This window comes from Pongo abelii, chromosome 3 (assembly GCF_028885655.2).
Source record: "Pongo abelii isolate AG06213 chromosome 3, NHGRI_mPonAbe1-v2.0_pri, whole genome shotgun sequence".
Classification (NCBI taxonomy): domain Eukaryota; kingdom Metazoa; phylum Chordata; class Mammalia; order Primates; family Hominidae; genus Pongo; species Pongo abelii.
Genome location: NC_071988.2, coordinates 1,986,742 through 2,010,898, shown reverse-complemented (window position 1 = coordinate 2,010,898; position 24,157 = coordinate 1,986,742). Strand labels below are relative to the sequence as shown.

The 24,157-nt window shown below is 48.6% G+C and overlaps 1 protein-coding gene and 1 non-coding gene across 6 annotated transcripts in view; both read right to left on the bottom strand.

Annotated features, from left to right (window-relative positions):
- Positions 1 to 2,411: 2,411 nt before the first annotated feature.
- The window catches only part of NSD2 (nuclear receptor binding SET domain protein 2), a 111,313-nt gene continuing 89,567 nt past the window's right edge, over positions 2,412 to 24,157 (bottom strand). For 4 of the 5 annotated variants that reach the window (XM_054554904.2, XM_002814508.6, XM_024246458.2 and 1 more), the window contains 6 exons: positions 23,397 to 23,666; positions 21,992 to 22,108; positions 7,228 to 7,369; positions 6,837 to 6,943; positions 5,510 to 5,714; positions 2,412 to 3,570 (listed from right to left, as the gene is read on the bottom strand). In XM_054554904.2, coding sequence (XP_054410879.1) covers positions 3,299 to 3,570; positions 5,510 to 5,714; positions 6,837 to 6,943; positions 7,228 to 7,369; positions 21,992 to 22,108; positions 23,397 to 23,666 — 1,113 coding nt within the window. In that variant the 3' untranslated portion in view covers positions 2,412 to 3,298. The remainder of the gene's footprint in view (positions 3,571 to 5,509; positions 5,715 to 6,836; positions 6,944 to 7,227; positions 7,370 to 21,991; positions 22,109 to 23,396; positions 23,667 to 24,157) is intronic. The other variant, XM_054554903.2, reaches the window with a different exon arrangement.
- On the bottom strand, positions 7,472 to 7,596 carry LOC112133273 (small Cajal body-specific RNA 23). The gene has a single exon (XR_002914943.1). It is a non-coding gene; the product is annotated as a small Cajal body-specific RNA 23 (non-coding RNA).

Here is a 24,157-nt window from a genome sequence, read left to right as displayed (position 1 = left end):
AAATAAGTTAGTTAAGAAAAAAAGCCTTTAAAATGTTTTTAATACAAAAATACTCATACACAATTTTCCAAACACAGCTTTCCACTTTAAATGCTATTTTCCCCCAACTGGCAAGTCTCAACTCTCTATTTCAGTATATCCCTCCCCCCCAAAAGTGAATTTCAAGTTTTTAAGTCTAACTATCAAACCTGGTGACAGCACCCAGTATTCCTAAAAGGAATCTGACCTTACATTGTATGAAGTTTAGACACCAATAGGCACATTTAAGTTTGTATTTAATTTCTGACAGGGCATTTCACACCTCAACAGGATATAGTGAGGCCGTGACACCCCGTGGACACAGCATTTTACTCTACTGACTAACAGTCATCAACTACACTCATAGGATCAAGATATTTGGCAACTGACAGTCATTTGCATTAACTTGAATTATAAAACAGGTTTAATTCTTGAAAATAAGGTAGTTCCGGAAGATGGGCACTGCACACGCCGGGGTTTAGATGTCAAGACAAACACTGCAAAGGGGACCCAGACAGCCACGGACGGGTGTCACCGGAAGAAAGGCCGGCCTGAGGACGGACAGCTGGGTTCTCACTTCAGGTGCCTGAAGAGTTTCCCCCACAGGTGACCACATTTTAAGCTGCCCATTCGGACACATCCCCTGTGAGCACACGCGGGTGGGTATGGGTTTAGGTGCAGCAGGATCTGCTGTTTCGGATGCCAAGGAATCCTGAGGGATTAGGGCGGTTTTTGTGTTTTGCTTCACATTAATGACGAAGGATTGAAGCTGATGTTCAGGAAGTCACCACGTCCTCAGAACAAAGCTGGACAGGGCCGAGAGCCAACCACACCTACGGTCACAGCTGGGGGCCTGGTCAGCCCCAGTGGAGAGAAACCCTGCAAGCTCAGGGCCGCTACCCCAAAGCCTGGCTCCACCGAGTTATCAACGGGTATTGTAGAGACATTCAAAGTTAGTGTTACTTGCTCATTAGTTTAACAGTTTTTGGAAAGGGGGAGGAACCATATTTAAAATGTTTGCAGTATTGCCTTCAGAAAAATCATAAAATTTGGCAGTATTATCAAAGCGATTAAAAATCACAAGATTTCACTACTGTCCAACACAAAAATAAGTTAATATCTGTTCCCCAAAGTGCACTGCAAAGCCGATTCTGATGTTTTGACGTAAGCATTATTAGTCCTTTACCTGCCGGAAAGGATCTTTTGGGCAAGTGACAGCGGGGCCCTGGAGCCTTAGACTCTAAGGCGTGTGTGGGGACACTGCCCGGCCTGTCCCTGTAACAACCTTCCAAGTTGGGGCATAAGGAGCATAAATCTATGAGCCGATCCAGTATTTTCTTAGGACAATCTGAGAGAAGTTAAGAGTCTGAACTGGAAAGCACTCCCACCCTGTCTTAACCGGCAAGTGCACCTCAGAGGCCACGGCCGCGCGAGCAAGTCAGTGGCTACACAGCTTGTCTCCCCTGGGTCCCCGTGTAGTTAACTTTGCTGGGGACCGCAATGGGAGAAGGGACAGCCACCAGCCAGTGAACTTCCAGTCAGTGCTCAGGGAGGCGCGGGATCCTGCAGGGCCACACACCCCTGAACCCCATGCTTACAGGTCACAAAACCACGGAGTAGCCAGTCTCACTCAGGTCCAAAGACACTGCAGTTTTTACCAAGGCATAAAAGATGCCACAGAAAATTAACAGGAGCCTCAGCAGCAGTTTTCAAGGGGAGTTTTGTAAACTTCTCTGCAAGATGGATGTGTCCTCCTTAGGTTATTTGAAGAAAAGGCCATAAAAAAGCACCTGCTGCTGAATGTTCTCTCCCTCCCTCCCAGACAAGCAGCCCCTCAGGACACGTGGGCAAAGGCACACATGGTGCCCCCTTCTCAGGGTGCTCCAGACTTCCCAGGGTCGAGGATCCCTCAAAAAAAGAACCAAGTCTTAAAACATATGTAGTACTCAGATAGGTCTCACTCTGTAGAACTGGACCTTTTAAAAACTAACGTGAAATCTCACAGGAAAGTGGGTATCATACCTGGCCTAGACCAGTGCCCATAACACACATACGAGGCACGCCCACCTGCCAGGCATGTCTCCACCCCCAGGACCACACCTCTCAGTAGGTGCCCTGGCAGAGGGCACATGTGATCAGCAGACTCTGCATCTTCCATCAGCAGACCCACAGAGTGCTGAGATGGAAGCCACTCTGGGTGGCAGGAGGGCTAGACTCTGGGTCTCTCTTTAGACTCACGTGCTGGGGTCCCCGGGGCCTGCAGCGCCCTACGGGGCTCCCTAAGTTGTCACTTCCTGTGCTCTAAGCAGACTGCGGTCTCACGCCCTGCAGAAGTCACTCCTTTCGCCATGGAGCTCAGGGTCGCATCAGTAAACACACATTTCAGTCGGTGGTGATTTGTGAAATAGGTTTAGCAAAAATATATTGAGAATAAAAATCAGAAACTGGTAAAGAAAAGCCAAATGAAAAAAATATACAAAGTTCTCCCCCAAATGTTGATAACAACCTAGCGAGTTCAGAAGATAGGCCCAGGTGAGAAGTGGCCCAACCCGGCCAGGCCTCGAAAGTGCTCCGCGTGAACTACACGTTGAAAGTGGACATGTTATTGGCATTTCATTCAAATCCATGAGGAGAAAACACTACGGGAGGAAATCTCACAACACCATTGCTGCCACCACCTGCAGGGCCAGCTTTTCTCACTAGGACGGAAAAGAAGCATTTCTGAGGAACAATTCACATTAGTACAAAAAAATGATATAGCCATTTCCAAAGGGCAGAGTAATGATCACAATGGCAGTTTCGAGGAATCCAGGGTCAGTCCTCACACGGGCCTCACCCAGCCTCTCCTGAGTGGCGACGGTGCTGAGAGCAGAAGCAGGGCAACGCGAAGCCGAGTTTCTAGCGACCCTTGGGAAAAGCCTACGCTACACATTTCAGAGGAGATTAAAACATTCCATATGCCAATTAACTTTAACCTAAAAAAATAGAGTGGGAGGGAACCTTGACATTCTGAGAAATTCAAGTGTGGCGGTAACGCTGAGGAGTGAGGCTGTTTGTCCAGGAACGCTGAGCTGGGCTCAGACGGTCATCAGTGCAGACGCAGCAGATGCTGCTGAGGATGGCTCAGTGGTGGGGAGGCGCTCCCTCCCAAGGAGGCCTGTACGTCTGTGTCCTGGCGGCTCGAGCTGGGTCCTCTGGGCCAGTTCATGCTCGCCCTCTCCCACAGGCAGGGCCGGCTGCCCCGCACCGCCCCTGGATCCGGCCAAGCTGCCGCCTGGCGCTATTTGCCCTCTGTGACTCTCCGCCAGCCCCTCCGCCGCCGCCTCTTCCCCTTTGGCTTCCCTGGCTCTGGGGGGGGCTTCTCAGTCTTGGTGCTTCTGACCGATGCCGCCCCTAAGTCATGCTCACAGCAGTAGGACCGCCCGTCCGGGGTGCAGCTGAAGGCTGTCCCGTCCTGGTGCTCCTTGCAGAACGAATTGGGGCAGAGGTGGCAAAATGAAGTCGAAGGTTTGCCACACACGTCACAATGATGCCAAGGACATTCCCACTTCCCTGCAACAGAACACAAGATATGAGCACACAGAAGTGATGATATCACGACTTCAACATTCTCATGGTTGAAGATGACTTACAACTGTCAGGTCAAATGAACACAAAATAGTGCTGGCTCCAGCGAACACGATGGGCAGACAAACTGTCTCTACCACAGCCCGGGTGGGCTCCCTGGCAGCGCCTGTTGACTCCACAGTACCTGCCAGGCCCCTAAGGACCACCTGTTAGCGTCTCTTTATGTTTAAGCAACTGAGAGGAGCTGTGCCGGGTGCAGGAGTGTCCCCCAGCCCGGTGTGGACAGGCAGGGGCTGCTGTGCTCATTTCCATGCGACCTGCCCTCTCCCAAGGGACTGATTTTCAACTTGGGTATTCATCTTTCTGGCATGACTCTGTAAAGGCTCTGTCAGGTTAGGGACCACCCTCTCGCACCCATGGCCAACACTTTTCTCTATCGTGTGTCGTCTTCACCGTACAAAAATGTTTTGTACACAAATATCTGAATTCTTTTTTTTCAGATGGAGTCTAGCTCTGTCGCCCAGGCTGGAGAGCAGTGGCGCGCTCTTGGCTCACTGCAGCCTCCGTCTCTTGGGTTCAAGTGATTCTGCTGCCTCAGCCTTCCGAGTAGCCAGGATTACAGGCGCCCGCCACCACGACCAGCTAATTTTTCTATGTTTAGTAGAGATGGGGTTTCACCATGTTGGCCAGGCTGCTCTCGAATTCCTGACCTCAAGTGATCCATCCACCTTGGCCTCTCAGAAGTGCTGGGATTAAAGGCATGAGCCACCGTGCCTGGCCTGGATTTTCTTTTTATAGTTTTTTGTTTGTTTTGGGTGGTCTTGCTCTGTCGCCCAGGCTGGAGTGCAATGGCGCTATCTCGGCTTTCTGCAATCTTGGCTCACTGCAACCTCCGCCTCCCAGGTTCAAGCATTTCTCCTGCCTCAGCCTCCCGCATAGCTGGGATTACAGGTGCATGCCACCACACCAGTCTAATTTTTGTATTTTTAGTAGAGACAGGGTTTCACCATGTTGGTCAGGCTGGTCTCGAACTCCTGACCTCAGGTGATCTGCTCACCTTGGCCTCCCAAAGTGCTGGGATTACAGGCATGAGCCCCCGCACCTGGCCTCTTTTTGGTTTCTTGTTTTGGGTAAGGGCCTTTTAATTTTTCTTCTGTGATTCCACAGTCATGAGCCCCATGGCGACACACTGCAAGATTGTAACGGAGGTGGCTGCACCCTTAGGTGTGAGCCATGATGTTTGCACAGCACCAGAGTCATCTCACGACCCATTTCTCAGACTGTCTCATCACCAGGTGGAACAAGATGCTACTGTTTTCCCACTGGCGCCTGTCATCTCTGAAATGCGTGGTGCTGGAACGTGGAGCCCACTCTACTTTCCTTCAAACGGAGCCAGATCTGCAGCTCCTTCGTCAACCAGCGGTGCCTCCTGGTGCACAGTGCCATCTCTGGGGACAGCCTGCTCTGCGCATCCAGGACAGGGGCTCTGGGCCCCTCCATTCCCACTGTAGTGCAGCCAGGCCAGGCCCCTCTGGGCTGCCAGGGAGACACTGCTGTAGAGGCCTTTCTCCTAGGAGGGGCTTTAGTTCCCAGCGCCGCCTCCTTCCTGGCCGCCCCGCCCCCACAGCATGGATGAGGGCCTCAATTCTGCAGCTGGGCCTTGGGTTGCCCGAATCCCTCCTGGAGGTTCCAGGGGCTACCCCGTCACCACATATCTTCTCTGCTCGATGCAGAGATCTAGAATGTGCGGCTGGTGGAACAAAGAAAGGCTCTGCCACCGTGGATCAGGGCCTTCGCTGCATGAATGCCTGATGCGCCTGCACCCAGATGAGGCCCGGTCAGCAGGAAGAGCGGCAGGAGCCGCCATCAGGAGCAGCCTGCCACACAGACACAGCCCCAAGCCACTGTGAGGCTGCACACCCACCGAAGGGCCGCTTGCCAAGGCCCAGGCAGGACAGGTGGTAGGCCTTGGTGCAGAACTTGCGGTCACACAGCACCAGCTGCCCGCCATCACCGCAGCGGAAGCACTCGTCCTCTGACTGCCTCTTCCCTTCCCCTTTTGCTCTGCGCCGCCTGGTTTTCTTCTTGGTCTTTTTGCCCTTTTCCTCTGATGAAAGGGTCGTCGAGGTCTAGAGTCAAGAATTAAGCACAGATCACCGGAAAGAATTACACACCGGCTGAAGCAAATGGAAAGAGAGGGCAGAAGAGCGAGTTATGATCCAGGAACTTCAGAGATCTCTGCAGGTGCCCAACACTAACAGGGGAGGAGAGGAGTGTCCTCCCCGTGCTCCTCAGACATCCTTAGACTCACTCGACTCAGCGTGAAAAAGCTGAACAAAGACTACGACTAGAGTGAGCTTTGTCGGAAGCCTGCAATGGCGCATCTCAGCAGACACACAGCTCCGGGATCTGCTGATGGGACCCACTGGCAAAGGAGGCCACCACAGGCAGAACAGCTCCCGCCCGCACCCAGGGTCTCCTCATTAGGAAATTCCACAGGAACGTGGGCACAGGCGGGCGGCAGTGACCTAAGGGCAGTGACCATCCTCAGCAACACGGCTGAGGACAGACACCAGCTCAGGGCCCAGCTGGTGCCACTGCCAGGCTTTCAGGCCCAGGTTCTACACAGCACAGGGAAGGGGTGCAAGAGTGCCCCCCACCCCAAATCTCTGTCCTTCCTGGAACCTTGGAAGGTGACTGTATTTGGAAATAGGGTCATTGTCAATGAGATCTGTTAAGATGGGGTCACACAGTAGCAGGGCAGGCCCTAAGTCAACAGGACCAGTGCTCTTAGAAGAAGGGCAAGTCAACAGTCATGTTCTCAGGAAGAATGGTTGGGCGGTGCTGCCACAAGCCAAGGAGCGGCAAGGACTGTGGCCGCCACCAGGAACGGGAGACAGGCTTGGGAAAGAGCCTCCCAAGGAACCTTCAGAGGGCGCACAGCCCTGCCCACACCCAGAACTGCGAAACCACATGCTCCTATTGTTTAAGCCCCGTGTCTGTGGGGCATTGTTCTGGCAGCCCCGGGAAACACGTTCAGTGAGGAACTCTTAACGACTGGCCTTTGTTGAGAGGCACTGTTGTGCCTGCTGGGGGAGCCGTCCTCCCCAGCCCACAGCAGGGACCTTGCTCCCACCTGTCCCAGCAACAAGCCAGCCTGGAGGAAGCCGCTGTTCACGGGGGACACATGTCTCCAGGAGTGCAAAATGCCAACACAGAGCCTGGGGGGAGGGAGGGTGCCGCAGCCTTACCTTTGGTCTATCCCCGAGGAATCCACTGCAATTGGAGGCTCCACACCGGCAGACCGTTTTTTCATTGCCCAAACAATCGAGGTTGTAGTTAAAAGTCAGCTCCGTCCCTGGAAGAAGAGGAGACAGACACCAAATTGGAAACACCTGCCTTTCTCTTCAAAAGCTAAGGGGCGTGTATTAGGTCAACAAAAATACTCTTTTTTGTATCTGTACTGGCTTGATCCATGGCCTTTCAATTTTGCTTGGTAAAAGAGATATTCAAACCAAAAGAGACTCCACATCAGCACCCACCTCCCCAAGAGCCTTTCCAGTCCAGCCCCACGCCGCTCGCAGTGATGGCCACTCTGCCCCCATAGCCAGGAGCCCCATGCAGGGTCCCCAGAGCTTGTACCTGCAGGAATGTCACAGACAGCAAACAGGCCCACACGAGTGTCCCCGTTCACTGTCCACTTGAGGGTCTCACAGTTGGGCTGGCAGCTGTGATTCATAAATCGAGAGTAGTTTCCTTTGGGGCCAGCGTCTATTATACGGTCCTGTAAGGTCAAGTGATATATGAGGTCAAGCGTTAGCAATCGCGTGTTATTTTTAAAGGGAATTTTCACCATCATATGGCACATTGAACAAGTTGTGTTCCTTGTTGTACTGAAAACCGTGGTGTCCTGTGTCCACTGAGACAGGACACCCCCAAACCAGTCCTGTTTCTATTGCTCACAGAGGACAGGTCAGGACCACGTGGAGAGGACCGAGCCTTAGTGAGCGCCGGGGAGCACAGGACAGGGAGCCGGAGCTTCCAGCATCCTCCATGATGGCAAACAAGGGAGCTAAGGTCAGCACCAACAGCCTAGCCAAGTGGCACTCAAGGACAAGAACAAGACTCACCCTGGCTGGGCGCAGTGGCTCATGCCTGTAATCCCAGCACTTTGGGAGGCTGAAGTGGGCAGATCACCTCAGGTCAGGAATTTGAGACCAGACTAGCCAACATGGTGAACCCCCATCTCTACTAAAAATACAAAAAAAATTAGCTGGGCATGGTGGTGGGTGCCTGTAATCTCAGCTACTTGGGAGGCTGAGGCAGGAGAATCACTTGAACCCGGGAGGCAGAGGTTACAGAGAGTGGAGATCACACCACTGCACTCCAGCCTGGGCAACAAAAGCAAAACTCCGTCTCAGAAAAAGACTCACCCAACCGAAAAAAACAGCAAAGGATGCAAAGAAACAATTCGCAAAGAGCAAATCCAGGCAGAGGTGGAGAAATGCAGATCAGAGTGACAGTGAGCTCTGACTTTGCACCCATGGTGCTGATGTGACATTGGCTGAGATGAGGGGGTGGCTGCAGGGCTGGCAGGAAGGCTTTCGAGAGAGCAACCTGATAAGAGCCATGGGAATCACAAATGCAAGCACAATGTGGCCTAGAACTGACCCACTGAAATCCAGGTGCCTGGAGGCCAAAGGCAGGAACTGGAGACAACATCTCCACCCAGCAGCGGGGAACGGACAGCCCCGGCCTCCACCCGAGGAGCCGCCAGATCCACCGCACAACTGCGTGGGGAAAAATCAAAAGGCCACATAAAGCGTAACAGTCACGTGTTCAAGCAAAACCACGTGTGTGAACAGGGATAAACACTGGGATAAACATGGTCCCAGGAAGCAGCAAGCTTCGGAGTCACTATTCACACGCCGCCTCTGACACAACTGCCCACGCACCCAGCCCTGGTGCAATCTCCCAGGGTGCCCGTCTGGGACCGCTGGCCCCCTGTCCTTTCTACATACCCACACAGGCCACCCTTTAAAACCAGAAATGGTAGCAGAATGTGTTTCTCTGCAAGGTGCTTTTCACAATAATAAAATGCACTAATCAACCCACAGTGCCACTCTTCAACACCTGCATGACACCCCCTAACACAGAAGTGGGGGTGCTTATCCGCCCTCTGCAGATGCTTTGTCATGGCACGCTGAGCCGCGGTGCTGATGTGCACACTGGCATGCACACCACTTCTGCAGGGCACCAGGAACGAGGACAGCATGGGGCATGCACATGGGACATGCCACCAATGCCTACAGGACAACCCAGCCTCTGACACCTGGCAGCACCGTGTCTAACCTGCATTCCTACCATTAGCAGCAGGGCCCGGTGCCACTTCCTTCTTATCGGGCCAGTTTTCGTCTGTGGGTTGCCCACCATGTCTTGACCCTGTTTTATTTATCTTAACTGACTTACAGATGTTCCCTAGATATTCCAAACATCAGACCCCTTTATAACAATATGTCGGCCGGGCGCGGTGGCTCACACCTGTAATCCCAGTACTTTAGGAGGCCAAGGATCACTTGAGGCCAGGAATTCGAAACCAGCCTGGCCAACATGGTGAAACTCTGTCTCTACTAAAAATATAAAAAATTAGCCAGGTATGGTGGTGGGCACCGGTAATCCCAGCTACTCGAGAGGCTGAGGCAGGAGAATCGCTTGAACCTGTGAGGCAGAGGCTGCAGTGAGCTGAGATTGTGCCACTGAACTCCAGCCTAGGCGACAGAGTGAGACTCCGTCTCCAAAAAGAAAAAAAAATGTGTCAAAAACTTTCCCATAGCTTCCCAGCTCCCACTGGAATCTTCCCTGCACAATGTCTTTTCTCACAAAGCTGCCTCCGCCTTATGCAACTATTTTACCCTTTTGCTTCATGCATTTTCAGTTTGCTGAGTAGTTGCATGCAGCTTTTCCCACCACACAGATTATAAAATGCATCTCCTCTGCCTCCTAGCTGTTCAATCCATCTGGAATTGACCTTCATAAGCGGTGTGAGGGGAGGCATCAGTGCGTGGTACGTGGGCTGCCCAGCCCTGGCTTTGGCCCCACTCCCCCTGGCCATCCGCCGGGGTTTGGGCCCCGCTGAAGTCACAGGAATGCCATGGGGAACACTGTCACCCCCAGGACACGCCCACCCTTCCCAAAGTAAGGCTTCAAGATAAAGCACTGGCTAGACCTGCAGCTCTTTCCTTCTGCATGGACTTTGAAATTGCCTGTCCAGGTATATTTAAACGTTTTTGCTATTTTTATCGCGCCTACAACGAGCTTGCACTGGGGAAGATTTCCACCCTCACAGCCTCTCCTTTCCCAGCTGGGACATAGCCTGTACCACCACTCGTCCATATCATCTCTCATGTCCGTCAGTGACACTGCCAAACTTTCCACAGAAGCCTGCTCCATTCAACACATGCATCAATGCTCTTTGTGGCTCTGCATACATGAGGAGGGTAGGGGAAAACCTGTGGACCTGGCCTCTCTCTGTTGTCACTACAGTTCACATAAGGCCATCACCAAACACAGCCGTCTCATTCTCCGAGAGACACTATTTGCCTCTTGCTGCTCTGTTTCTGCCCGGCCTGCATCACCCAGCACCTGCGGCCTTGCGGGTACAGGAGCGGCGTGAGCTTCCTGCCTTATTTCTGAACCGGCCACAAGTGTCTGGCTCACCGAGCATCAGCTGGCAGCCGCTGATGTCCTTTAGCAAGCTAAGCATAGTTGTAGTCCTGGTTTCTTGGGAAGTTTTCATCAGGAATAGGTTTGAATTTTCTCAAATGATTTTCTGGTGTTCATGAAAATGACCCTGGATTTGTTTTCCTCCTTTACCTGATAGGGTTGTTAAGCCCTCCTTGCAGTCCTGGGGTAAACCCCACTCGGTCACAAGGAACTGCTCTCCATGCTCTTCAGGTACACCCCGCCGGCTGGCACACACCCTCACAGGTCCCAGGCCCCCTCCTCCCCTGTTCACATACAGGTCCACGCCCTGGCTCGGACCTCACGCCTCAGTACATGTGTCTCTGAAAAGTACACGGCACTATTGTGGGCTTATAAGAAGAGATTTATTTATTTCTATTGTTTCTGTTTTCTAAGTCTCTGCTTGGTCTCTAAACACTTCCTCCAGTGTATTCTGTCCTTCTTTTCGACAGTGCTGAATTCATGCTCATCATCTGTCCAGGATCTCTGCCTTCAACTAAGAGGTGAACTCACCATCAGCTGTATTCATTGGCCTTTCTCCTGGATCCCATAGGCCAGTGGGAAGGCCCTAAATTTAGGGTGCATCTCATCCCCAGTGGTGGCTCTGGTGTCAAAAAAGCCTTCTTCTGTGTCACTGAAAGTGAGAGGGCCTGAATTCTACCTTGTCTGAGAACAGCTCCTTTCTTTGACTTTACCTTTGGCCACAATTTTTTTTTTTTTAATGGAGACAGGGTCTCCCTATGTTGCCCAGGCTGGTCTCGAACTCCTGAGCTCAAGCAATCCACCCGCCTCAGCCTCCTAAAGTGCTGGGATTACTGGCGTGAGCCACTGCACCCGGCCTGCCCACAATTTTATTTTTAACCTTCCAGAATCTCTTTGTTCCTTGCATGCTGCAGAAAATTTGGTTTTATGATCCAATCTGGAAGTCCTTTAAGAAGTAAGCGAGCCCATTTTCCTCTTTCCAGATATTCTAGGCACAGTCAGAACACATTCATGTCTTGCTTGTTTCTATGGGCTTTCAGCCTTTCACTGTGAGGCAGAGGAGCTGCTTGATTTCCTGCTGTTGGGGACTCCGTCCTGTCCTGTTGGCAGCCCTTTATGTGACCCGTCAGCCTGCATGCCCACATGTAATGTCCCGGACACCCTTGTCCCTGCTCGTGCACACTGAAATCAGCCTGGACCCCCTCTCTCAACCGCCCCTAGAGCCCAGCTCTCATCAGTAGCATTATCTTCATGCTCTCCTTTGCTCCTGAACACACCTCAGCTTCTCTCCCACCTGACTCAGCGGCTCTGGCTTGCCTGTGTTGGGGATGAACTTACCCTCCTTTCTCCCTGCTCCTCCCATTGCCCCTTCTGGTGGGGGCAACATTCTGAGTACGCATCACTCCTTCTGGCACGCTCACCCCCGGCAGCTGCCACTGCCCAGCCTGTTGCTGGAGCTTCACCTGATTCTGCTGGAGGCCTGGAGCTCATCTCTTAGCAACTGACTCAGGAAGGACGTGTTCCTTTAATTCTCTATGCTCCAACCTGCATCTCTGTAGCTGTTACACCCAGAGAGCCACATACCTGGATAGACACCCCTGGCTCGTTCTGGGGAGCCCACCCTGTCCCGAGCACTGGGTTCTGCTGTGAAGAGCCTCCAGTTGGCCCTATTTCTCCCCTTAGAAGCAATTTAGGTTTTTTGTTTTTTTGCCTGGCTATCTACAGGACTCTTGATTGCGTCCAGTAATCCTACTTATGACGTCGCCCAATCTGACTCAGCCCCGCTGACCCATCCTCTAGCCTGCTTGAATGCACAGTGCCTCTCCTCAGCAGCCCCTGCCCAAGGCGTCACTCTCATCCTTCTCTTTCTTTCCTACCTTCTTTCTCTCTTTCCCAGGTTCTTTCAGCTGCACTCTGCTCACTCCCCACATCCACCCTCGTGCCGTTCTTGTGGTTCCTACTCTCTAGTGTGTTCCTTGAGGTTTAGGCTTTGCTTAGAAAATAATTTTCTTTTCCTTGTTTCACTCCTGAGTTCTACAAGTTCCCAGTCTAGCTCTCCTTTCTGCCTGGCTATCTCTGAATCCTCGTATTCAAAAAATCTGTGAATATTAGGGTATAACTTTTATCTGCTTTGTGATAAAAATTTTTCTAAGTGGCTTTTCTCCATCTGTAAGGAAGTTCTACTGTTTTGGGTCAGGATTTTGTTTTTGTTTGAGACAGAATCTGTCGCCCAGGCTGCAGCACAATCATACAGGGCCTTGGCTCACTGCAGCCTCGGCCTCCTGGGCTCAAGCGATACTCCCACCTCAGCCTCCTGAGTAGCTGGGACAACAGGCACATGCCACTGTGCCCAGCTTTTTTTTTAGTAGAGACAAGGTCTTGCTGTGTTGCCCAGGCTGGTCTCAAACTCCAGGCTGGTCTCAAGCGGTTCTCCTGCCTCGGCCTCCCAAAGTGCTGGGATTATAGGCACACACCATTGCACCTGGCTGGGGTTTTCTTACATAACCTTTTCATCATTCTCTGAACAAGCTGGATTTCTTGGAGCGGGTACTGGCTGGGTCCCAGGTTTGTCTCACTGCTGTCGGCTTGATGGAGGTCTCCTCACCACAGAACCCAAGTCTCTGTGGGCCTTCAGAGCCTCAGGTCCCTTTCTCTCTGCCTTCCAGAATGTTGCCTTCCTTTTGGAAGGTGATCCTTTCAAAGATGTGTCATCTCTTCTTCCCAGGAACTCCCCATGCCTTCTTTTCCCACTGCTCCCTTTCAACTCTCAGCTCTGCTGGGAGCAGGCCCCAAGTGCTTGCTCTGGCTGCCAGGCTGCACTCCCGCATCTCTGCACTCCCTGTGTTCAGGTGGCACTGCAGGTCTCCAGTACTTTCCTCTGCCTGTTGGAATTTCAGTGGATGGGTCTGTTTGTCCCACAGTTTCAGTGAAGATTTACTTTGTGTACATTTTTTGTTCTGGAAGTGAGCAGCTACCATCTGCTACCAGAATCCTATGTATAGATTTGTTTGGCTGTGAATCACATTCTCTTAGTTTTTTCTTTGAACACTACCTTTAGGATCTTTCCAACTGTCGGATGTGCATCTAATCTAGTTCTTCCTCTCCATGCTGTCTCCTGTGTCTCCTCCACCCCAATAACTACAAACATTAAGGCCTATGGGAGCCTTTTCTTGTTGTTACTATGTACTGACCCTAATGTGAATCTTAGTCTTAACTTATACATTTAAACCACTTACATATATTGTGATTATTGACATTTTGATTTTTTTTTAATCTGTGCTTTCTAATTACTATTATTTCTCCTTCCCCCATCTTCCTCCCGCAGGTTCTACTAAATTGACTTTTCTTCATTCTCCTTTTTACCCTTTAATGGTGTGGAAGTTACACCTTCCACTTCTATTCATTTAGCAGTTTCCCATGTAGATGTCACATGTATACTTTAACAAAGTCTAAGGTTAATAAATCTCTTCCCTCCACCCTCACAAAACAAGCAGCTCACCCTGGCGTCACCACGCTCCCGGTGCTCCCTGTGACCATTAGTGTTCAATGCCTCCTCCTTTTCATCTTCCTTCCTGCCATGCAGTCATCATCATCCATCATAATTTGACACAACCTTATTTAAGACATATCCACATACCCACAAACTTGTCTGTTCACTGTTACTTCTTGGATCTCACATTTAACTTCTGACATTCAATGTTCTTCTTCCTAAAATATCTCATTATTTCATTCAGCTAAATTATACTGATGGTCAGCTCTCTCCATCTTTGTCTAAAGTGACAGATAAGCAGGGCACTAGAATGCAAGGTCTAGGGTTATTTTCCCCGGTGTGTAATTCTTTTAATATGCTGCCAATTTGGTTTGCAAGTACAGATGCTCCACTTGAACCTGGCCCAATTTCTCTCCCAGATAGTATCAAAGAACTGAAATTTCCCAGATCACCCATCCTGACAATAAGACACCAGACTGACCACCTGCTGCCTGTTGACCAACTCCTGTTCCTTATCCCTCCCCAATTCCTGTTTTCCCACACATGGTTACAGTGAAATGCGAGACCCCTCATCCAACCACCTGCTGCCTGTTGACCAACGCCTGTATAACCACTTGAGTTGGCTGGGAAGATGGATTTGAGGCTGGTCTTCTGTCTGATGTCACCCACATGAAAGCCCTTCTTCTCTGGCAACACTGACTGTGTCAGAGATGGGCTTCCCTATGGCGGAGAAAGCAGACCTAGGCTAAAACCTCAGTGTCTGGCAACACTCTTACAATGGGGCTATATCCAAATAAACCCACTGTTAAGTTGGAAATATCTTTTTTTTTTTTTGAGACAAAGTCTCACTCTGTTGCCCAGGCTGGAGTGCAATAGCATGATCTCGGCTCACTGCAACCTCTGCCTCCCAGGTTCAAGCGATTCTCCTGCCTCAGCCTACGGAGTAGCTGGGATTATGGGCACCCGCCACCACGCCCAGCTAATTTTTGTATTTTTAGTAGAGAGAGAGTTTCACCATATTGGCCAGGCTGGTCTCAAACTCCTGACCTTGTGATCTGCTGGCCTCGGCCTCCCAAAGTGCTGGGATTACAGGCGTGAGCCACTGCACCCGGCCTAAGTTGGAAATACCTTAAAAGTCACAAATGCATTTAATGTACCTCATCTACCAAACATCCTAGCTAGCCTGCCTACATTAAATGTGCTCAGAACAATTACACTGGCTTACAGTTGGGGAAAATCATCTAACATAAAGCCTATTTTATAATAAAGTTTGAATATCCCATGTAATTTACTGAATCCTGTACTGGAAGTGAAAAACAGAATAGTTGTATGGGTACAGTTTCCACTGAATGGGTATCATTCTCACGGCATCGTAAAGTCAAAAAATCGTTAAGTCAAACCGCCCTAAGTCAGGGGCAGTCTGTAATTTATTGATTTTTCCATCAGTGTTCATAAAGGACATTGGTCTGTAGTTTTTCTTGTAGCGTCCCTGTCTGGCTTTGGTATCAGGGTAATGGCTGGCCTCATGGCATGAGTTTGGAAATGTTCCCTCCTCTTTAATTTTTTTGAAAGAGTTTGAGAAGGACTGGTATTAGTTCTTTTGTAAGTGTTTGGAAGAATTCATCAGTGAAGCCATCAGATCCAGGGCTTTTCTTTGTCAGGAGATTTTTTTTTTTTTTTTTTTGAGACAAGAGACTCACTCTGTCACCCAGACTAAAGTGCAGTGGCACAATCTCAGCTCACTGCAATCCCCACCGCCCAGGTTCAAGAGGTTCTCCTGCCTCAGCCTCTTGAGTAGCTGGGATTAGGCACAAGCCGCCACATCTGACTAACTCTCGTGTTTTTAGTAGAGATGGGGTTTTACCGCATTGGCCAGGTTGGTCTCGAACTCCTGATCTCAAGTGATCCACCCAACTCAGCCTCCCAAAGTGCCGGGATTAAAGGCATGAGCCACCATGCCCAGCCTCTCAGGAGATTTTTAATTACTGAGTCAATCTCTTTACTAGTTATAAGTCTATTCAGATTTTCTATTTTTTTCATGATTTAGTCTTGGTAGTTTGTGTTTCTAGGAATTTGTCTATTTCATCTCAGTTATCCAATTTATTGGAGTACAGCTGTTCACAGTACTCTCTTATAATCCTTTTTTATTTCTGTAGAAGCAGTAATAATGTCCTCACACACCCAGTTCTGATTTTAGTTATGTGAGTCGTTTCTCTTTTTATCCTAGTCCATCTAGTTAAAGGTTTGTCAATTTTATTGATATTTTTAAAGAACCAACTTTTGGTTTCATTGATTTTCTCTAGTTTTCCAATTCTCTATATAATGTTATAACTTGATTATATTAACTTCAATAACATAAAAACCCTGCTCCTTTACAGCTCTGTCCCCATCTTTTTCAGTCGCTCATATCACAAAATCACATCTGTATGTATTGAGTGCCCTAAAACACAAGCTAGTAATTCATGAGTAAAACTAGTAATACATGAGTAGCTTAAATTATATAGAAAACAAAATGTTAGAATTTACAAACTAAATTACAATACCAGCTTTTAAACTAGTAATTGTTTTTTAAATGTCTTTTTTTTTTTTTTTTTTTTTTTTAGACAGAGTCTTGCTCTGTCGTCCAGACTGGAGTGCAGTGGCACAATCTTGGCTCACTGCAAGTTCCGCCTCCCGGGTTCACGCCATTCTCCTGCCTCAGCCTCCCGAGTAGCTGGGACTACAGGCGCCCGCCACCACGCCCGGCTAATTTTTTTGTATTTTTAGTAGAGACAGGGTTTCACCGTGTTAACCAGGATGGTCTCGATCTCCTGACCTCATGACCCACCTGCCTGGGCCTCCCAAAGCGCTGGGATTACAGGCGTGAGCCACCATGCCCAGCCCTAGATGTACGTCTCTTAAATCATGTAGACAACAAACAAATGGAGTTATAAACCACTGTTACAACAATACAAACTTTTATAGCTGACCATGTATTTACTTTGAGATCTTTCTTCTTCATACAACTTGTAGTTACTGTATAGTATCCTTTCATTTCAACCTACGAGACTTCTCTTCATTACCTCTCTTGACCATTATTTGCAAGGCAGGTCTAGTGCTAAAAAACTTCTTCAGCTTTTGTTTATCTGGGAATGTCTTAATTTCACCCTTATCTTTGAAAGACAGTTTTACTGCATACAAGAGTCTTGGTTAACATTTTTTTTTCTTCTTTTAGCACTTTGAATACATTGGTCCACTGCCTGTAGGCCTTCAAAATTCCTGATGAGAAATTTGCTGATAATCTCATTGAGAATCCCTTGTGATATGACTTAGCTTTGTGTCCCAACCCAAATCGCATCTTGAATTGTAATCTTCAGGTGTTAAGGGAGGAACGTGGTGGGAAGTGACTGGATTATGGGACGGTTTCCTCCATGCCATCTCCTGACAGTGAGTGAGTTCTCTCAAGATCTGATGGTTTTATAAATGGTAGTTTTTCCTGGGCTCTCACACACTTCTCTCTCCTGCCGCCATGTGCAAAGGTACCCTTCACCTTCACCGTGATGGTAAGTTTCCTGAGGCCTCCCCTGTTATGTGGAACTGTGAGTCATCAATTAAACCTCTTTCCTTTATAAATTACCCAGTCTTGGGTAGTATCTCTAGAGCAGTGTAAAAATAGACTAATACACCTTGCATGTAATGAGTAGCTTTCCTCTTGCTGTTTTCAAGATTCTTTGTCTGGTTTTCGAAAGTTTGATCATCTGGAGTTTATTGAGCTTCTTTAGATGTTTATATTTGTGTGTTTCATCAAACCTGGGAATTTTTCAGCCATTATTTTTTCAAAGTTGTCTCTGCCTCTTTCTCTCTTCACCATCTGGGACTCCCACAATAGATATATTGGTCTGCTTGGTGGTAGCCCACATGCCCCTTATGCTCCATTCACTTTTCTTCAATCTTCTTTTCTGTTTCTCAGGCTCACCAATTCCTTTTTTTGTTTATTTCTCTTTATAGGTTTTCTGTCTCTTCATTGATACTGCCATTTTGTTCGTACATGATTTTCTTGACTTTCTGCAGGTTTTCCTTTAGTTTTCTCAGCATCTTTAAGGCAGAGGTTTTAGAGTCTCTGTCTAGTAGATCTGTCATCTGGCCTTTCTTTTAGGGATAGTTTCTGCTGATTTTGTTTTCCCTTTAAATGGCCATATTTTCCTGTCCCTTTGTAGGCCTTTTTTTTTTTTTTAATTGCTGAACACTGGATATGTAAGTCTAATAATGTGGTAACTCTAGAAATTTGATTCTTCCTCCCCTTGCCCTAGGTTTGCTGTTTTTGTTATTTTTATTTATTGTTCCTGTTTTCTTTTGATTGTTGCAGGCTGTTTCTGTGCAGAGGATCAACCCAAGATGTAAATTTAAGGTCTTTCCAGATCTTTTTTGAGCCTGTACCTTTCCCTGAGCATGCACAGTCACTTTCTAATTTTCTAAATTTTCTTATTTTCCCCATAGTTGTTTTTGAATGTCCTAGTCTTTTAATGTCTGGCTCCCAAAAGGGGAAAAAGAGAAAAATGAAAGAGGGGGGCAATTGGTGCTGGCCCTTTAAATACTCTTGAAGATACTTCAGCTGGAGGGGGAGGGGCTTGTAAGGTGTGATAACACCTTAGGGATATCACACCTGATAACAGGGATATCACACCTGATAACACCTTAGGGATATCAGGTGTGATAACACCTGAGGGAGGTGTGATAACAATGGCAGCCCACCTCTTTGTCTGCACCTCTGTGATCAGAAGCAGCAATCAGGGATCCTGAGCACAGATACCCACTATCTGGAGAAAAGGATCCTTCTTGCTCACCCGGAACCCCTCAAGCTGTGTGCAAGGTGCTCCAAGAACACGTGCATGGCTGTCTGTGGGGCATGGGTAGTCGCTGCTGTGCCAAGAGCTGAAACCAAAATTAACCCTAATTTGCCATCCAAGCCTTCCCTGGAAGTTGCAAGCCTTCAGTAGCTTCCAGAGTTCCAAAACGGTTACATCAGACAGGTCCTTCTGGTGCAACTGTGGTCTGGGTGGGGACACAGCTTCCTGCTCTGCCATTATCCCAGGATCCTCTCAATGACTCTATTTTAACCTCCACTGTTGTTTGTTCGTATTTGTCTGATTTACCCTCCATATCTCATTCTTTTCTTGTGGCGTCTAAAGCTCTATTCATGGCTTTAACCATTTCTAATACACTTAGTTCACATTCTCCTTTAAATGTAGTCTTGTTACCTCAGGTTCTCGCTAAAAGCAAAGCCTTCCATTAGAAAGGTCTGCTCACGAGGATCACCTTCTATTGCGCTTTGTAAACGTTTAAGTAGGGCTCCTTTTTAAATTTTTGTTTTGAGACTGGGTTCCCATTCTGTCCCCCAGGCTGGAGTATAGTGACATGATCATAGTTCACAGCAGTCTTAAACTCCTGGGCTCAAGCAGTCCTCCCACCTCAGCCTCCTGAGTAACTGGAATCACAGGTGCGGCTAATTTTTTTTCTTTTTTTGTAGAGATGAGGGTCTGTGTTAACCAGGCTGGTCTCAAACTCCTGGCTTCAAGTGACCCTCCCACCTCGGCCTTCCAAAGTGCTGGGATTACAGGCGTGGGCTACTGTGCCCAGCTTGTTTCTTGTTTTCATAGGAAATATATGAGGTATGAATTGCTTAAATGTCTCTCATGTGTCACAGGCTTTATCTTTGCCTCAATCAGGTACCTCAGGTGAATTACCATGTCAGGAACCAACTTGTGGATTAAATGCTCAACCTGGCATTTCTTTTTTACTAATCAAAAGCAAACTGGAGTATCCACTTGGCATTTCTTACACCACATAAGTAGTTTACATTTAGACTCCAAAACATAAGGCACAGGCCTAGGGCTTCGATGTCTAACAAATAACCTCCCTGCCCTCCTCCCCAGGTACAACAGAGAAGCATATTTGCTGCCTCTTGGGGCAAGTTTATTAGTCCCTTCCCTAGGGCTAAAACCTTCCCAGGGGTCTACACAGGGTACTCAACTCCAGTTGGCCACCAGGCCTTTGAGCAAGACTTATCACTGGTCCCCACATGAGGGTTAAAACACAAGCTCCTGCCTGCTCTACACGCCATGGTCCTAGAGGCGCTGTGTACAAACCCACTCTTGCCCTTATGGACCTGCTTCCCATCTTGCCTTTTTGCTCCAGCATTGCAAAGCTTTCCTATTTACTTAGCAAGCTCAGACCCCTTATCTGTCATCCTATGTGGGTGTTGCTGAAGAGTCACTGGGGCTTTTTCTTTCTCTCTAGTTGTTTATTCTTGGTTTTCTGTTCATTTTGCACTTCAGAATCCCTGTTCCAATGTCACAGGGTATGCCAGAGCCCACCTCCTAGAGAAGACCTGTGTTGACAGGGCCCTGAGAGGAATGTGCTGCTAGCTTATCCCCTGGGTGGACAGAGCATGTAAGAGGAAGCGCTACCCACCTCTCTAGCTCTAGGGCTATTTCAAGACAATTCTTTTATTTAAAAAAAATTTCATCAGCCAGGTGTGGTGGCATGTGCCTGTAGTCCCAGATACTCAGGAGGCTAAGGTGAGAGGATTGCTTAAGCCTGGGAGATCGAGGCTGCAGTGAACTATGACTGTGCTACTGCACTCCAGTCTGGGTGACAGAGCGAGATCCTGTCTCAAAAAAGAAAAACAATAACAAAACCTGGGAGTAAAAAAATTTCAAACCTAAGAAAAAAATGGAAGAATACTGTAACGAACATTAGTATACCCTTCACTCATTCAGTATTAACGTTTTACCACATTTGCTTTTTCTATTTATGGATATATGTATACACACACAAATTTTTTGCCGATCCTTTGAAAGTAAGTTACCAATATCTGACATCTGACCCTAAACACATCACAAGTCATTCTCTTGCACAGCCACAACACTTTCCACACCTATGAAATTTAGCATGAAGAACAGCCTCCTGTCCAAATTAAAATTTTTCCCACTGACCCCAAAAGCATACTTTATAGCTCCTCATCCCAGATTCAGGCTCTGATCAAGAAGCACACACCTCCTCTGGGTACTTCTTTAGTCTCTTTTAACCCAGGATTCTTTTGTCCTTCATGACACTGACTTCCTTGAAAGGTCTAAGCCCCACGACCTGTGATTGACACAGAGCCCAGTGCTCCCCCGGAGCAGGCTCCACTGGCCACAGCTGCCCCACTACTGCAGGGGTAGGGGATATAGCTTCCCCAGGGACCACCTGACAAGGTTCCTGGAACCATTCTTATTTCCATAGCAGCCCTTTCTCTCTAGGTCTCATCACATCTGTCTTCCATGAATTGTTCAACATTTTTTATCTGTGATCATTTTCTATCTGGTTTTCAAGCACTACTATTAATCTACTCTTTTAAAAATAGCCAGACTTTTCTGCTAGATGATGAGCTTACGGGCAACAAAAGGCAGAAACATGTATTCTATCTCCCTTTCAAAGACCACTCAGGCACTAAGGAGGCCACACTTCCCCAGCTGAAGTCATCCAGAAGCCAAAAGCCTGCCGTGTGAGGGAAGGGATGACACGCACCCCCACGGGGCTGTGGCCATTGAAGGAGCCACCCTGGAAGGGCCCGGCAACACCTGTCAGGGTTGGGCATCAGGCCCAGAGCTGAGCACTCCAGATGCACTGTCTTTTATCCATGCCCACTTTTACACAAATCATCCTATCCTCCTTTTCCTGAGAACACTGATCCCTCTAGCACCTAGGTTCCAAAATGCTTAGAAATATGGGCTTCATACAAGCAACAACCAACCAAAAACGATTCTGCTACACAACAGAGAAGATGCTGAGACCTTACCCAAAGAGCACTGAAAATTAAAAAATAAAATACAATCACTTTTTAAAAACAAAAGAAGATGCTGAGACTTCCTCATCTGTGTCCTCTCTACTTCCCTGTCCTGTACTAAGGCTGCTTGGAACGCTCTGCATGCACACCCGGACAAGCAGAGCCTCAGGGTGCCTGGGTGCTGAGAGGTGGTTAGCTCTAGCCCTCCGGCGCAGCTGAAAGACACGCTGCACCTCAGAAGAAAACGTGCAGATGTTTGAAAATAAGCAGCTAAGGAGACAAACGCTGGCACTGCCACAGGGCAAAGTCCAATTCTACAGGTGACCATCAGGGCTCCAGGTCCAGAACACTGCAGAAGCTCACAGTGGAGTAACCTTCCGCATTACCTTGTCTATAGTGAGCATGTAGAAGTGGGTGATGTCGTTCTCGTGTGCGTGCTTGATTCTCGCCATGCACTCCTCCTCGTCGATCAGCTCCCCAACGTACTCGTTAACAAATTCTCCCTGGAAATCACAAGCATGTGGCCATGACAAAAAGCGTGCTGACCAATCCTCAGTGTCGGGGCTCAAGACTCCCCATCATGATCACTTAGAACGGGCACCACACACATCAGCATACCTCCGTGGAGGGCGTGTACAAAGTCTCCATAAATTAAATTCAAAGGATCTCAGACATATCTGTATGTAAAGGTTGCCAATGAAAAATGTATTAAGTATTCACGAAGTGGCAACATGCCAACCCTTGCTCCCTACACGACCTTGTCTCAGGAGCGCTGTCTGATAACCAAGCTTCTACATAACCCACTTTACACGGTGATCCCCACAACAGAGAAAATGGCTACAAAGTATCTGACAGGATATAAAGCAAGAGTCTGGGTGAATCAGCAGTCAGGCAGGCGAGGAACAAGTGCTGGGGAGGTGTTTCTAAGCAACCTTTGGTGCTGTTGCTGGAACTGGCACTAGGCTTATGAACTCTCTGTGCTGGGTCAGCCCTGGTATGGAACTGGGTCACGCCAAAACAAAACAGGGTCAGCAATTCTACATGTCTCTTAGTCCCTGGATGTCCTCGGGACACAGTCTGGGAGCAGAGGCAGGAGGTCAACCGTCCTGGTGTCTACCAACTACTTGGTCCTAGACTGTGCCAGGACCACCCCTCACAAGAGCAATCTCCTTATGCCTGCTGGTGAGTGCTCCCAAGCACCTGGCTGCTAGCCCAGAGGAAAGTGGGTCACTTCACAAATCTTCCATTTCATAAAAATAACCATCAGAATTCTGACATAAGGCATGCTTTAAGGGAATGTATGAGTTTTAGCAGATACCTCTCATGTAACGTTTTAAAATATTCAATTGTAATAATTCAATTCAAAAAAATATTTCAGGTCAGGCACAGAGGCTCTTGCCTAAAATCCCAGTGCTTTGGGAGGCCTAGGCAGGAGGATGGTTTGGGGCCAGGAGTTCGAAATGAGCCTGGGCAACATAGCAAGATCCCATCTCCAAAAAAAATAAAATTATTAGGGCATGGTCAAACACGCCTGTAGTCCCAGCTGCTTGGGAAGCTGAGGTGGGAGGATGGCTTGAGCCCAGGATTCTGAGGCTGCAGTGAACTACAATCATGCCACTGCCCTCCAGCCTAGATGATAGAGACCCTGTCTCAAAACAAAAACAAAAAAAACATTTTTTTCCAAAAAATACCATTGTCACATGAATACAAAACCCCCACAAGCAAACCTAAGTCTAATTACCCAGTGAACCGTAATTTCTCAAAAGCAGGGGAGGGGATAATGACACATACCTTTCTGATGTCCCTCTTGGCGACCAGGCCCCACCCTTTGCCATCTGTCTTGATGATCTTGGTCTCTGGGTACTGGCGCTTGGTGAAGCACTGGTTCTGGCAGAACTCGCCCGCGGGACACACCTGCGGGTGGCACTCAAACATCAGCATCCTGTTCAGACACTCCGAATCAAAGCCACAAGGATTCTCATCTGTGGGCTTGCAGTTGCACTTAGGGATTTCTGAAATATCCGCTGTGTAGATCTGGACTTTCCCGTAAGGCTTATTCACCTGCAGGGAAGGAGTAAGCTGTCTTGGTCCACATATGAGAGCCTTCCGGATACCCTGGCACACCCACCACTGCCTCTCCTTACCCAGCCTCCAGGCGGCCTTTTAGAAAGCTTCAGAGGCCCGCCTGGGACACACTCCTCAGAACAGCCCTCCCCAGATCCCAGAGGAGCTCTCCTCTGCCTTCTTAGCACAAGAAGCAGGCAGGGCAACACAACGCCCTCTCACATTATTTTATCTTAGTGTCTGTGCACCTCGTTGATGAACAAGAGCTGACACGTATCCAGCCAGGCCATTGTAAGATGAAGAGAGAAAACGCGTGTCGACTGCTTAGTACACTGCAGGGTGTCCAGCAAACGCTGGGTAAGAGCTCTTCTGAGCAGCTTCCCGACCCATCTCTCTGACTCTTCCTTTACCAAGCGCCAGCAGCCACATGGGAGTCCACCCCAGGGGTAGCAGTGCTGGGCAGGAGGGCACAGCCTCTGCTCTCATGA